The 15,179-nt window shown below is 35.5% G+C and overlaps 1 protein-coding gene across 1 annotated transcript in view; it reads left to right on the forward strand.

Annotated features, from left to right (window-relative positions):
* Positions 1-15,179, forward strand: part of TMPRSS11D (transmembrane serine protease 11D) — a 55,733-nt gene that overhangs the window by 16,405 nt on the left and 24,149 nt on the right. The window contains exons 2-3 of the mRNA XM_045474946.1: positions 5,703-5,836; positions 7,743-7,861. Of these exons, the coding sequence (XP_045330902.1) occupies positions 5,703-5,836; positions 7,743-7,861 (253 nt within the window). The remainder of the gene's footprint in view (positions 1-5,702; positions 5,837-7,742; positions 7,862-15,179) is intronic.

The raw sequence follows: 15,179 nt of genomic DNA on the forward strand, positions 1-15,179 counted from the left end.
AGTTTTCAGAATGCACCATGGTTTAATGAAATAAATATATTCAAGAAGTCTTAAAACTGTGTCAATGACTTTGCTATCATCTAGCTGTGTAACGGGAATAATCCTCTTGTGTCTCTCTTTCTTGCGCCTAAGTTTATCAAGAACAGAAAAATTTAAGAAAGAAAGAAAGAAAGAAAGAAAGAAAGAAAGAAAGAAAGAAAGAAAGAAAGAAAGAAAGAAAGAAAGAAAGAAAGAGAAAGAAAGAAAGAAAAATGTTGGACTAGATCAGTGAAAATTTACTGGAAATAGGAGTAGGGGATCCTTTTCTCCCATCCCAAATTCAAACAGAAAAGCTATTCCATTTAATCTGTTTTCCATTATTGAACTTGCAAGCAAGACCTTGTTTGAACAAAGTGCTTCTCAACCTAAAAAAATTAAAACGTTGAATTAGATGTCTACTGCCTGCCTAGTGGAACCATTTCAGAGTCTTCATAACTCCAATGCATAATGTAAATACACACACATATATATTCAAATATACGTGTTTGTATATCCTATAACACAAAGTCTATAGAAATATTTTGAACTTTCCATTTCTTAGCATCAGCAATAAGGTAGGGGATAGAAATGGATAACAACAACATGATAATTAACATAAAAATCTCCTCCCATCTGATGTGGACATTTGCAGTTTGAGCTTGACAGACCTGGATTCACATTCCAGCTGAGTAAGTAAGCCTCTATTTCATCATCTGTAAACTAGGGTTATTTACAAGGATTAAATTCAATGATGTAGAAAAAGTCAATACAGTGCCAGGTACATGGTAAGCACTCATTAGATGGCAGAGATTATTCTCCAATCTACATTTTGTCAGTATTTAAAATAAAAATGCACATCACACAATCCTATATGAAGTCCTTCCAAACTATAAATTATTTTTAAATCCTTTGCAGTGTCACTCATCATTTTTTTCCATAAACAAACCTGATGCCGACTCTGGGATGGGTATTATGCTAGGGATGGGGCATGTCCTGACAGACAAGATGCAGGTCTACTTTTCATGAGATACAGCCTGGAGGTGGGTGCAGGGAAGAAGATCGTTGTTTCCCACATGAAGGGATAAGGACTAGAAGAGGGAAATTCATTGGACATTATGAGATCAGATGAGGGGAAGCTAGGGGAGAAAAAGGCATCTACCTGGAGGGAAAATAAAGATGGTTAAATTATCTTCAGAATAAAAGGGGAATCTGCCAGGAAGTTGAGGTATCACATTTTCTAGACAAAGGGTCATCACACTGACGTGGCTGTCCCATTTGGTCTGGCTGGTGTTAAGTGGGCACATGAGGATACGACAGAAGATGAAGCTACAGAGGTGACTATGAAGAGCTTTCAATGCCACGTGGAAGGTTTGGATGCCATCCTGAGGAGCTTGACAAGCTATAGATAATTTTTCAAATGAGATAGGGGAGGGGGAGAAAGTCAGAACCTAAGATTTAAATTCAAAAAGTCCCTGGAAGGATTTTAAAGGGTTGATTGGAAAGAAACAAAAATCCTGAATTCAGTCTAGAGCCCTTCCTTTCCCATATCTCATAAATGAATCATCAGCAAATCCTCTAGGGTCTAAATTAAAAATATATCCAAACTCTGACATTTCTCTTACCACCTCCACTGCTCCCATGCTTGTCTCAACTAGTATCATGTCCCACCTCAACTACTGAATAACAAGTTATCTGCCCTCCATCCTATCACCCAGAGTGATCCTATTAAAGAAATAGATCTGATGTCACTCCTTTGCTCAAAACCTCAAAGACTTTTTATTTGACTCAGAAGGCAGACCTAAGCCCTTACATGAAAAGCCCTAAAAGATCTGCCCCACCGCTGACTCCTACTCTTATCTTATCTCCCTCTCATGCCCTCTACCTCTACCTTGCTCATTCCACCCCAGTCCAGCTGCCCCCCTTGCTCTTCTTCAGATTTACCAGGTGAGCTCCTGGCTCAGAGCCTGCTGTTCCCTCCGCCAAAATCATTCTTCTCCTGGTTTCTTCTTGCATTAGCTAATTAATGATTGAGTAGCTAATGGAAGAAGGGAGACCAGTTAAGAGGCATTTCAAGCAATATAAGTCAGGTGGTAACAGTCAAAATTAAGAACAAAATAGATTAAAATAGGAAAAAAAATTTAGGTATAAGATAAACACTGTTTGGTGATCTCTTGAATGTGGAAAGTGACTAAGAGGGAGCAGGTGCAGCTAATTCCTAGGTCTCCAACTTAGAATACAAGGTAGATAGCAGTGACATTCACCAATTTTAGAAACAGTGCAGAGTAAGTGTAGTGCTGGGGAGAAAATTCAGTTTTGAACTGAACTGTTATATTTAAGGAGGTTTTAAAACATCCATAAGATGTCTGGTGATAATTGGCAGTAATGGCATGGAGCTCAAAAACAGAGGTCTGGGCTAAAGATCTATCCTAGAAAATATTATCCTATAGAACATTTGCTAAAACCATGACATAAAGTATGATTACTCAGGAAGAATGCTTCATAGGAGAAGACAACTGTGGACCAAACCTTTGTTACTAAGATATCTGAAATCTTATTTAAAAGGACACAAAATTGTCTAAAAGTCCTTTATATACATATCACGTGCATCTGAATTTGCAGTTACCCTGTCACTGTTTTCCTCCATTCTTTCAGATAATGGAAATTATTGCCAATGGCTCTATTAATCCACAGCCCTATAATGGTTGTAAGTATGTGTCAATAGCAAAGATTAATTACTACAGTAGTCCTATATAAATTTGATATATTAATGTAAGACTTACTTTCAAATTAAAATTAAATCAACAATTATTTTATTGCACACTTACTAAAGTCCTACCTCTCAGTATATGTTGATCCCCTTTGCTTCCCCCAAGTGAAGTCAGAAGAGACAGAAGTCCCAAAGCTTTCCTATCTCCTGTAGTGTGAGGGAGGAGGTGTATATGAAAGGAAGAGCATGTGCTTTGATTCAAACAAACCTAGTTTCAGTTTTCAGCTCTGCCATTCCTGAGTAATTTTTAGTTATTTACTCTCTGACCCTCAGTTCTTCTATGTTCAAAACAGGGTTCATAATACCTGCTTTACAACTGTGAAGATTGGCAATATACATGTACAATGCCTGACACTTAGACTCTCATGATAAAAGTATGGAATACATTTTCCAACATTAACATAACGTTTTCAAGTCAATAAAAGAGAGCAAAGAGAGGGGGAAGCTGGTTAAACATGTTACAACTGAATTATCTGTTTTGCTGTTTAAATGCAAGCACTATAAATCTCACTAATCAGGAACAAGCTTTGAAAGCAAAGTATTTTCTTGCACAGATTTCCATTGCATTGAGTAAAAATTCAGTGTTTACAAACATGTTTTCTCTACTAGTTTACAAAGTAAATATTGTGCACAATTTAGACTGTGTTGGCATAAGCTTTGTAACCAGCCACATACAGAGAGGTTCAATGACAAGGTTCACTATCAACAAGAAAGATATTTCTTCAGCTGTTTCTACAGGGTGGAACAACCCATTCTTATGCAATTAATTATGGCTTGTGAGATTAGATGACTTGAGCTCCACACCCTTTATTTATTGAGTCATATGTTTCATGGTGCTTTTTAGTCATTGAGTTTAACGTGTTTTCCATGAACTGAAGCAAAGTTGGTGCTAAAGTCATTCCCATGGGAGGCTCATCCAAGCTAAAGCATATGCTGACTTGAGGCTTTGGCTTTTCTTTTCAGCCTCCAACCTACTCCTAATCTTTCAGTACTTCTCCCTCCACACTCACAAATCTTAACACATTAGTTCATCTCTGGTTGAGGAGAAGGGTCAATCCATTGGCCCAAAATCCATTAGGTTTTTGGGTTTACCCTAGACTCCAAACCTGTCTCCTTTTGGCTCTGCCACTACTCAGCAGCCACTAACATTTTCTGAAATCACAAATGCCAAACTCTGAATTTGTGATCGCATGTCATTGGTACAGTGACCACCTAAGGTAGAAGATGAGTAAATGGAATCTCAAAAATCAGCAAATGTCAAAGTGCCAATTATCTCCAACTTGAAGTTTACCACAGTAGTGGTTTCCAAATATTGGACTCTGGACCAGCATCAGTGACAGTCAGTTTTCACCAGTATAGCAAAATGAACAAAGGAAGAGCAATAGAGTAAACAGGTATCATAAGGCTAAAGCCAAGTTATTTATTTTCTGATAGCCTGAGATTATGTCCTTCCTACTTCTAGGTACTTCAGTGTCCTTTCTTTAAATGATAAGGTTTGAGCATGTTTTGTTTTTTTTTTTTTTAACATGTTTATTCACCAGAATTGAAGGTTGGCAAGTCTAGGTCTGCCTCCAATAATCTTTTGAAATGTTACTGGTCCCAGAACCACAGAATACAATGTGCAGGTGGTACATTGCAAAATAGCAGGAAGTGCCCTTCTGTAAGTTTCTGAGTTATGCAGAGCCCAAACAAGATCAGGCAACCCTGCAATGAAACCTAAATGTCTGGGAATCACTGACCCTCAGAGCATTCTTTTCACACTTATACCAGATACCTATTTGGCAAAACAAATAGGAAAAATGAAAGACTATATTCTGGCTAAATGTAACTGCTTTTCAGCTCTGTTAAGTCTTTTAAATCTGACACATGGTTATAAGTTAACACATGCAACAAATATTTATAAATATCTTAAGTATTTATCACCTATTCATGCCAGGCAACCTGCAAAGTGTCTGAAACATAAGCATGCACACTATCTCTTCCCTCCAAAGGCACACAGCCTAGTGGTAACCTATTTAACTAGAAATATAGTTCATAACATAACTTCATTGATCTTCAAAATGGCTTGTGAGGCAGATATTATTAATTCCATTTGTCAGACTAGGAAAGTCTCAGATTAATGACAGTGTGATCTCCAAGCACACAAGGGATAAAACAGAAATTCACACTTAGCCCTTCTGGTTACCTCCCTCGTGCAAGTATATGTGGTTGTGGGTAGGTGAAGAAGATAGCGTCTGGACTATATACTCAATATAATACCATGTACTCTATTAGTACAAATCTTTTGAGTCACACTGAAGTTGACAAATTCATGGGAGAAAAATGATAAATCATGCAAATCTGCTGCTGCTGGTACAGTTCTTCATTTCAGGGGCTTGCTACTCTTCCTGGATCTCAACACTTATCCTCTGTTCACACCCCACTTTTAATAATATGGAGAATATGACAGTGAGGAATGCTACTGTTCTGACTCCCTTCCCCCCACTCCCCACCCAAAATGATTAATCTTCTATACACCACTGGGATGGTGCCCAGTTATGGGAGGTTACTACAGTAAGTGTCCAACATAGGGTCTTAGAAAAACTTACAGCAAAACAGAACAATTAGCTGTTATTCTTGAGAACTTCATCAACTGACAGAAGAAGGGAAAGTAGTGCAAAGCATAGGTCAGATTTACTTATTTTTCTATCAACTACCGAAATGTCAACAGTTCTGTGCTGAAAGAAATTTGAAAGAAAAATTATTAAGGAGAATGTTAGTTCAGGTTCATTTCCAGGATTATGTTCTGATCAATAATCACTGCAGTTTCCTATAAATAGAACCACAGATAGGCTAAAAGACTTGGGGAGGCAATAATGATCATGAGTACTGAAATCATGGCTTCTCTAAGTGAAAGAATTAGTCTTTGATCATTTTCTCTTGTTCTAAGGCCAGCACGGGTACCATCAGCCTCAAGATTCCTGAATCCCTATGTAGTGGGTTTCGTTGTTGTGGCAGGAGTGGTAATCCTGGCAGTGACCATAGCTCTACTCATCCACTTTTTAGCCTTTGGTAAGTACTAGAAGACTAAAAGTACCACTTTTTAGACCAAATAACTAAATACACCTTCAGATGACAAGTCTGTCATTCTTTTATTGCCACTTTTATTTTCTAATATAACCTAATTGAGGGTCTTCTATATCTCTAAATACATGTTTGTGTCTATATATTCCCTCAATCAGTACTTTTCTCTTCTCTGTCTCTTTTGTTTTTTTTTTTTAAATAAACATAATTACCCAGGCAAGAATTACTCTAGCCAAAGGAAAAATGTCTCTTGATTCTTTTCTGACACTGGAATTTGCTTACTGTGTTTTTTCACTTAATATCATGATTTCCTTCTTCATATAATAACCTGATAAAACTGTAGAAGTGAAATATTGCAAAGAACTTTAAGTTTCAACACCTAAAAATTGGATGTACCTAGTTATTTGTTAATTCATGATCTATTTCCTGATAAAACAGTCTTAGTTAAGAGAAGAGTTATGAAAGATAAGGGAAAAAAACAAATTTTTAAAAAGATCTGTTCTTTTACTTTTCTCTATTATAACAAAAATGTAGAACATATGGACAAGAAACAATATAAAGAACACATATACCCTGCTCATTCATAAACAATGCTCCTTAATATTTCAGTGAACATCCCTTTCAGATGTTTTAACGTAAATATGTCAAATTTCACTGGATAACATAGGCTATAATCTGATTTTATCACTTATAAATGTACTTTGAGGTTATTTTATTTCAGCTACAATTGTGTTAAGTCATTTAAATCATATGTGTGGGTGTAGGTATGTGGGTATCCATGAATATGGAGAGAAAGAGAGAACATAACTTATTGTATGTTCTATTGTAAATGGGCCAAAATGCTTATTTGAGAATTGAAAAACTCCTAGTGGCACAATAAAATTACCAACATTAGAAAAAACAGTAATGAGGAATAATATTTCTCAGCCAATCTAATTACAAAGTTGTTGCTGCATTTTGCTATCAAATCACCCAGAGTCAACTATGTCTTAGGTGAACTACAGAGGCAGGAAAAAGAAATCTCAAGTTTCCAATTAAATTAATGAATTTTCACTTTTGATGGTACTATATTGTCACACAAACAGAACCTAGGTTAATCCTCTTCAGAGGCTGACCATTTACAGCCCTTGAAAGACTTGTCCTTCCACTACAAAGGAATACATTACCCTTCCACCAGGATCTCCAACTCTTTCTCCTGATTGAAGTATTTCTCTGCATTAGTTATCGCATAGGAATGATCAAAAGAAAGCAGGGATTTTCCTGAGACAGGAAAATCATGAGTACTGAAATCATAATGTTTCTAAGATGTATACAGTGTGTTTTGAGAGTCTTTATTTTCCTCACACAGCTGAATATGTCCTCTGGAAGACTTTTTTTGATGAAAACAATTCACACTGGACAACCAATTAGATATCCTGTTCAAAGGCTTATTTTCTAGTTTTAGTCTAAAAAACTAATGACAAGTCAATAATACCCCTAAAAAGATTATTATTTGAAATAATTTTAAAAACTATTAAGAATTATTTTGGGTATTCCTTAGGGATAAATGAATAATAGCATATTATAGACATTCATTAATATTTCTTGAATTAATAAATCTGCAATCACAAATCTCCCAAAAATATAGTAAAAATGAAAATTATGATACTTCTGAGCAGTTTGATTTCACAAATGATGCTGCTCTGATTTTCCTACATCTTTAAATTTTCAGCTTTGTCAATTTAAAAAAGAGAGAGATGAATAATTTTATTATAGTTACATTTATAGTAAGTTTGGAGTTTTAAGAGAAGCAACTTTTTTTAAATTGTATAAGATAGCCTCCCATAATCCTGAATAAACTAAAGATTAAAGTACTTAGCAGTGAGATTGATTCTGCCTTTTCTTTGTTTTACAGATCAAAAGTCTTATTTTTATCATAGCAGCTTTCAAATCCTAAATGTCAAATACAGTAATCAGTTAAATTCACCAGCTACACAGGAATATAGGGATTTGAGTGGAAGAATTGAATCTATGGTAAGTTAATATTTCTCTTTGCTCTTTATCCCATCATCAAATTTGATAATAAATCTGATATTTTGTGATATATCTGTAATTGCTAGATGCTCTATATTGTTTTCTTCCCTGAATACTGAAAGATATGTTTCTTTGTGATTTTTTCAAGTTAATTTGCTAGTCTACTGGTTCTTCTTTACATTTTTTAAGTCATAAGTGGAAAGTGTTAGAAGAGTCTTGAATAAATTAATATTTTATATGATTATGACTTCAAAGGCTGGAAGTCTATTGTTTGTGCAAGTTGAGCATTTATTACTGCTCTCCTTGAGATTGCCTTTCTAAATCCTTTTCATTTTGCCTTCTTTCCTTTTTCTTATCCAACTAAACACACAGGTAGTATGTGTTAAAAGATATGTTTGCATGTTCATAATAACATAGGTTAGACAACACCCTACTGTGGCTCAATGATACACATAGAAAATATGCAAAGCAAGCTTGGGCTTTCAGTTGAAGAGGCCTGCCAGGAAACCTCACAAGTGGGTCCTTTGCATTCATTTGTGACCATGGACCAGTGTGTGACCTTTCACCCAGAGAGTCAGAGTTGACCAGTGTCAAGGTTGCTTACTTACCCTTCCTTTTAAAGAGTCCTAAGAATATAAATTAATCCAGTTGCTCTAAAACTTAAACATTAACAAAATCACCTGGCAGGCTTTTCAAAACACAAATTTCTGAGCCCTGATGTGAGAGTCTCTGATTCAATAGGTCTGGGGTAAACTGAAGAATTTCCATTTCTAAGTTCCCAGGTGATGCTGATGCTAATGTTCCAAGGACCACAATTTGGGAACCACTAAGTTAATCTAAATGAGGACTCTCATGGCTGGGGGACTGAATCACTGGCTTGTCTAACACATTTTTCCCCAGAGGCAAACCTCACTAGAAGCCAACTTATGGGACAACTGCTTAGTTAGCATGGGATTAGAGAAGGGAAGTTAGGTATATCATTTAAATGTTTAATGAGTTCAGAATAACAGCTGAATCAGTGATTTGGGAGGAGAATCTATGACAGATCCTAAGATTTTCCTTGTTTTGAGAACCTTGAGAGTTTTGCAGAGTACTGGGCAGGCATTTTGTAAAATCCCATAGCTGGGCTTTCTAAACTATTTCCTCATGCTTAGGGTGGAATTACAGGTTCAGGGGAGGACGACCATAGAGAAAGAGTATCATTTTCACTCCATCACATGAAGGGGGTTCATTAAATTGTCAACATGACTTATCACTGTCAACTTGATCACCCAGCTGAAGTAGTGTTTGTCAGGTTTCTACACTGTAAAATTACTTCCTCTCTTTTCCATACCATACTCTTTGGAAGAAAGACACTATGTGGAAGCCACACATAAGGAGTAGAGGAGTGAAGCGTTAAGCGTTGAATGTTTGAAGACTATTTAAAATTCTTCAGTCAATTCTCCCATGTATTTATCAACCAGTTGCTTATATTAATATAGTGGTCTCTGCAATTTTAAGATTAATTTTTATTTGTTTATTTATTTTTAACTGTACCTATTTTTTAAATTTTTTTTAATGTTTATTTATTTTTGAGACAGAGAGAGACAGAGTGCAAGTGGGGGAGGGTCAGAGAGAGAGGGAGACACAAAATCTGAAACAGGCTCCAGGCTCCGAGCTGTCAGCACAGAGCCTGACGCGGGGCTCGAACCCACGAACCGTGAGATCATGACCTGAGCCGAAGTCGGATGCTTAACAGACTGAGCCACCCAGGCGCCCCGAACTGTACCTGTTTTTTATTTTTTGTTTTTTTTAAATATAATTTATTATCAAATTAGTTTCCATACAACACCTAGTGCTCACCCCAACAAGTGCCCTCCTCCACTCCCAATGTTTATAGCAGCACTCTCAACAACAGCCTAAATGTCCATCAACTGACAAATGGATAAAAGAAGATGTGGTTTATATATACAATAAGATTAATTTTTAGGCTGCACTCCAGAAGTGCTCCAGTTTACATTTTCACCAGCAGCACATAAGTATGCACAAGTATGCTTATTTCCCCACAGCATTAACCCTCAACGTTGTAAATCATTTTAATTGTTGCTAATCTAGTAGGTGAGAAGTGATATCTCACTATTATTTGGATTTTCATTTCTTTGATTACTAAGATTTAATCTGTTTTCATATAGTAATAGGTCATTTTTATGACTTCATTTGTCAATTGCCTGATCATGACTTTGCCCATGTTCTTACTAGAGCATTTGTCTATTCTATATGGATTCAAAAAAAACAAAAACAAAAACAAAAAGAATACCACTTATCCTTATTAGCATATTAACGTTTGCCTGTCATTCACATTGCATATACTTCTCTAATAATGTGATTTGACTCTCAATCCTATTTATGATGTAGGGATTTTTTAATGTTAAACATTTAATTTTTTTATATATTTCATATGTATTTTATATATTTCATATATATTTTATATGTTTATAGAGCTAAATTATCAATCCCTTTTATGATTTCTCATTTTGTGTCATGTTAAAAATGGCTTTATTCATTCTAAATACTCTTTAAAATATTAACCCTCATTTTCTTTTTATAATTTTATTATTTCAGTTTTTAGTACCAAGCTATTGAGAGTACTGTGGTTTTGTAATATATTTAAACACCTGGCAGGAAAAGATTTCACTTGAAATTCTTCTGATGTATGATTTCCATAATCTCATCTATCCTTCTGTAAAACCACTTTGAACATTTAAAACATTGTATGAATGATACTCTAATAAGGTGCTAATCTATAGTTTACAAAGCACTTTCACATGTATTATACAGTCATATAAATTGACAAATAATTTTTATAGATGCATAAAATAAAGGTTGTGAGTTTAGGAAGCATGTCAAAGGCCATTCAACTGGAGTGTAGTAGAACCAGAATTCAAACCAAGGTCTCCTGACTCCAAATCCAAGTATCATACCATTTCCCAATGGTAACATGAGTATCATCATTGTCCTTGTCCCACAGACAACATTGTTTTCCTTCATGAGCAATAGAATAGTCTCAGAAACTTCTATGAGGCAATTCATCTCTCTTTTCTAGCTCTCAGTTTACTCATCAGTGAAATAAAGTCATTGGACCAGATAATTTTCACAGTACATTCTAACTCAAAAAGCCTATGATTTTATGACTCTCATGCAATATATTCATTCATCTGTTTTTCCTATCCTGCCTCTCTGGCCACTCCTCTCTGTCTCTATAGGCTCACCTTCCTTTATACTGTCATTAAATTTTGAAATTCCCCAAGGCTTTGACTTATGCTCTCCTCTTTTCTCACACTGGTTTTTTTCTATCCTTAGATGTTCTCTTTGATGAGTGTTACTTCAACCAACACTTGTACACTAATGACTCATTCTGTCTCCAGCCCAGACTTTTCTTCTGTATTTCAGATCTGTTCACCACACTGCCAGCCTAATGTCTCCACTTGGCTGTTTTTTTATTAATCTTAAATTTATTCTGCCCCAAATCAAACTCATGATTTCCCCAGAGCATCCTAGCCTCCTTCCAATAATCCTGTCCCCATTAACAACATTTATTCAGTTTTCCAAACCCAAACCCTGGAATTCATCTTTGAATTACTGCCCTCTATCATTCCAAATACCCAATCCATTACCAACCTCTGTATCTTCTTTATTTCCCTCAAATCCATTCATTTCTCTTCATACCTACTAACACCATGTCCATCCAAACCATCACCTCTACTCTGAACTACTAAAATAGCATTAACTGATTTGCATTTCTTCCCTAAAACTAAATATCCATAGGCAGCAAAAGAAATTATTCTCAAATTGCAAATCTGATTATATTATCCTTTTGTTTAAAACACTTCAGCAACTTCCCATTATTTATGATAAAGACCACTAACAAGACATGTATGGTCTGGCCATTCTGGCTCCCTAGCCTCCTTGCTCTCTATGCTACAGCTGCACTGGCCTTCTTTCATTCCTGAAACACACTTGTGTGCTCCCACCTCAGGACTTTGCATGTGCCATTCACTTCACTTGTGAGGCTTTTTCCTTCCTCTTCAACTAGCTAACTTTGATTCTTCCTAACAATCTCAACTCCACCAGCATTTCCTCCAAGAAACCTCTCTAATATTGATTGGATCAAATTCCTCTACTGTATTTCTGTACTTATCAGTTGTAATTTTACTTAAATGTGGATGATAACTTGATTGGTGCTTGTCTGCTGCCATTAAATGTAAGCTCCATAATGGCAAGGACTGTTTATTTTCTCTCACCATTGTACCCAGTTCTTGATAGAAGGGGTTTGCAGCAAAAAAGTTACTGAAAAACTGTTGTTTAATGAGTGAAAAAAATGAATAAGGCCTTCTAGAAATATTGAAAGCACCAGTTTGCAAAATATATATATCAAAACCATGAGCGCATTCTGACTAAATGGGATGGGTCTCTGTCAATAAAACAAAAGATTTCAGTCAGGATTCATACCTGGGATCAACTGAACTGTTGAAACTCCCCTTTGTTATCAGGTGTGATAATGCAATAAATTCTGCAAACAATTGCCACTTTTTCCAAAATATGTCTAATTATAGTCCCATGAACAAACTAGTTCATAGGAAGAGAAAGAAAACAATACCCATTTGAGATTAATTTTATCATATCACTTAAACCATCAGGGCTTCTGGGTAAAATTCATTTCAGTTACGTCCATTTAACAAGCATTAATTATTGGGGTGCCTGGGTGGCTCAGTCGGCTAAGCGTCTGTCTCTTGATTTCAGCTCAGGTCATGATTTCATAGTTCATGAGATTGAGCCCAAAGATGGACCCTATGCTAACAGCACAGAGCCTGCTTGGGATTCTCTCTCCCTCTCTTTGCCCTCCCCCTGCTTATGCACAGGCCCTCTCTCTTAAAATAAATAAGTAAGCTTAAAAAAAAAAGCACTGATCATTACTTAATGCCAAAAAAAAACCAATTTGATAACATACTTGACAATGAAATGTTCTTTGAATGAATAAATAAAAGACGCATTCTATCTGTTGGTTCCTGTGCCAAGTCTTAGGGATACAAAATAAAGACATCATTGTAGTCAGAGGCTCACAGTGGTCTCCAAAATGGGGTTGTGCATTCCAGAGAGGGATTCACAGTAATTAATTGTGAATACTCAAATACTTGGATATCACTCTATATGTTTTCTTCCCATAAAGAGTATTTTTTAGAAGGAAGTGTTTTGTTACTATTTAATAAATGGATTGGCATTGGTACCTTGTTTGGTTTTATGTCAGCTGGTCCCACACAATGTTTGTAAAGGTATCTTGAGGGAAGAGGGGAAGGGCAGTAACACTTTTACTTGCTCTGAGTAGATTTCAACAATGTGCAGTTTCAACTGGATTTAAAGATTTTATTATCTAGTTCTAAAACTAAACAAAGCCTCTCCGAAATCACTAAAGGAACTGAGAAGAATCCTGCAAAACACAAATTTTAAAACCACAATTCGGAGATAACTCTAATATGCCAAGGATAGTAATGACCAAGTAAAGGAACAGTAAGGTAATAACAGAACTGACACTTCACTGCTACTGACTAAAGCAAATTTACCAAGTGAAGCAATAAACAGTATCTTTCTTAGAAGATATTTAATACACACAAACACACATACATACCCTGTCTCTTCAAAGTGTAAGAAATTAGGCGCTTTTTAAATAAAGTTCATACCATGGAGAGAAGACTTTGAAAATATGTTTAGCAACAGGTCCATCATGAGGTGTTTGGATTTTCTTGTGTTTTACTGAAAATGTTGCATCTTACCTATAAAAGTGCTGAGACATGCACACATAAAAACTGGGGGGGAAGGATTAACTATCATGTTTGGTTGATTTTGAACATACTTCTTTTAATGCTTTTTAAATGTTTATTTATTTTTGAGAGAGAGAGAGCACAAGCAGGAAAGGGGCAGAGAGAGGGGGATAAAGTATCTGAAGTGGGTCTGCATTGTCAGCACAGAACCCAAGGTGGGGCTCAAACCCACAAACCTTGAGATCATGACCTGAGCTGAAATCATACGCCTAACCGACTGAGCCATCCAGGTGCCCCTAAACACACTTCTTTAAAAAAACATATAAAATGAAACACATTCCATTTGGTTTGCAAGGATAACCAACTGAAATCAGGGAAGACGGAAAGTCACGTGTTAAATTTCAACAAAACCTTTGCACAATGGTTGGGAGGGACTGACAACTTTGTGTCATGATTTATTAAATTCTGCCAATGAGGCACTTTATACATTTAGAGCCACGTAATGGTGTGGAAATGTCTTCACCATTCCAAACCAAGTATTTAAATTAAACTTAGAATCATAACTTTGAATCATTTTATCACAAAGTATTTCAAAAATTATAAATTCTATCCACATTACCAATGAAAATATTATTACTAAATATAAAGGGGATAAAATGACTAAATGTTTGCTCTGTTAATTTGGTCTTTTTAATTTCTAATTTCGTCAATGTTTTATAGTATATATTATTAGCAGTACAGTGTTACTGCATATATATAATTTATAAATAAATATACATGTTTGTGCTACTCATGCATAAAATATTTTATCCATAGGAATGCATCAAAATCAAAAATTTTTGGAGACCACTATAATAATAGATCATATTGCCACATATTTTATCTTTTTCTTGAAAACTGAACTTTCCATATCTGGTTAAACAGAAAAGAAACTGATAACTGGAGGGTGGTTGAAATCACAAAAACAACATTATTTCCATTATTCAGCTCATGAATAATATGAACAAAACCATACCTATCAAGTAAGAAGACACTAAAATTAGGTGATTTATCTTCATGGGTAGCTAATGAGATCTTTCTTCTCTAATGATGGAAATGTGTGATAACTGCAAACATTCTATATGTAATTGTCTTACACTTTAATGGCTGGTCTATTAACAAATTTAATGATTCACTTTGTTAGAATTTAAATAATCCACATCTCACTTCAGTTCTTATCAACTATGAACATTACTGAGGTATGAGAATTCTAGACTATTCTAGAATACAAAGATAATACTGACACCCTCAATCAGTGAAGAAATATAAAATAGTACTCTGTTTTTCATTGTTTACTTGATTTTTGTCCAACACCCTTGGGAAGAGCCACCAAATCACACTGAGTACAACATCTGATGTTTAGATGCCTTCTAGTGAAGATGCATCCTATCCATTATCATGTTTGTATCATAAGTGAAGAAATAGGCACTGCATCAAAAGGCTGTTTCCCCAGACTAAATCAATCCTAAGTGTTGAGATGAAAT

This window comes from Leopardus geoffroyi, chromosome B1, assembly GCF_018350155.1.
Source record: "Leopardus geoffroyi isolate Oge1 chromosome B1, O.geoffroyi_Oge1_pat1.0, whole genome shotgun sequence".
Classification (NCBI taxonomy): Eukaryota; Metazoa; Chordata; class Mammalia; order Carnivora; family Felidae; genus Leopardus; species Leopardus geoffroyi.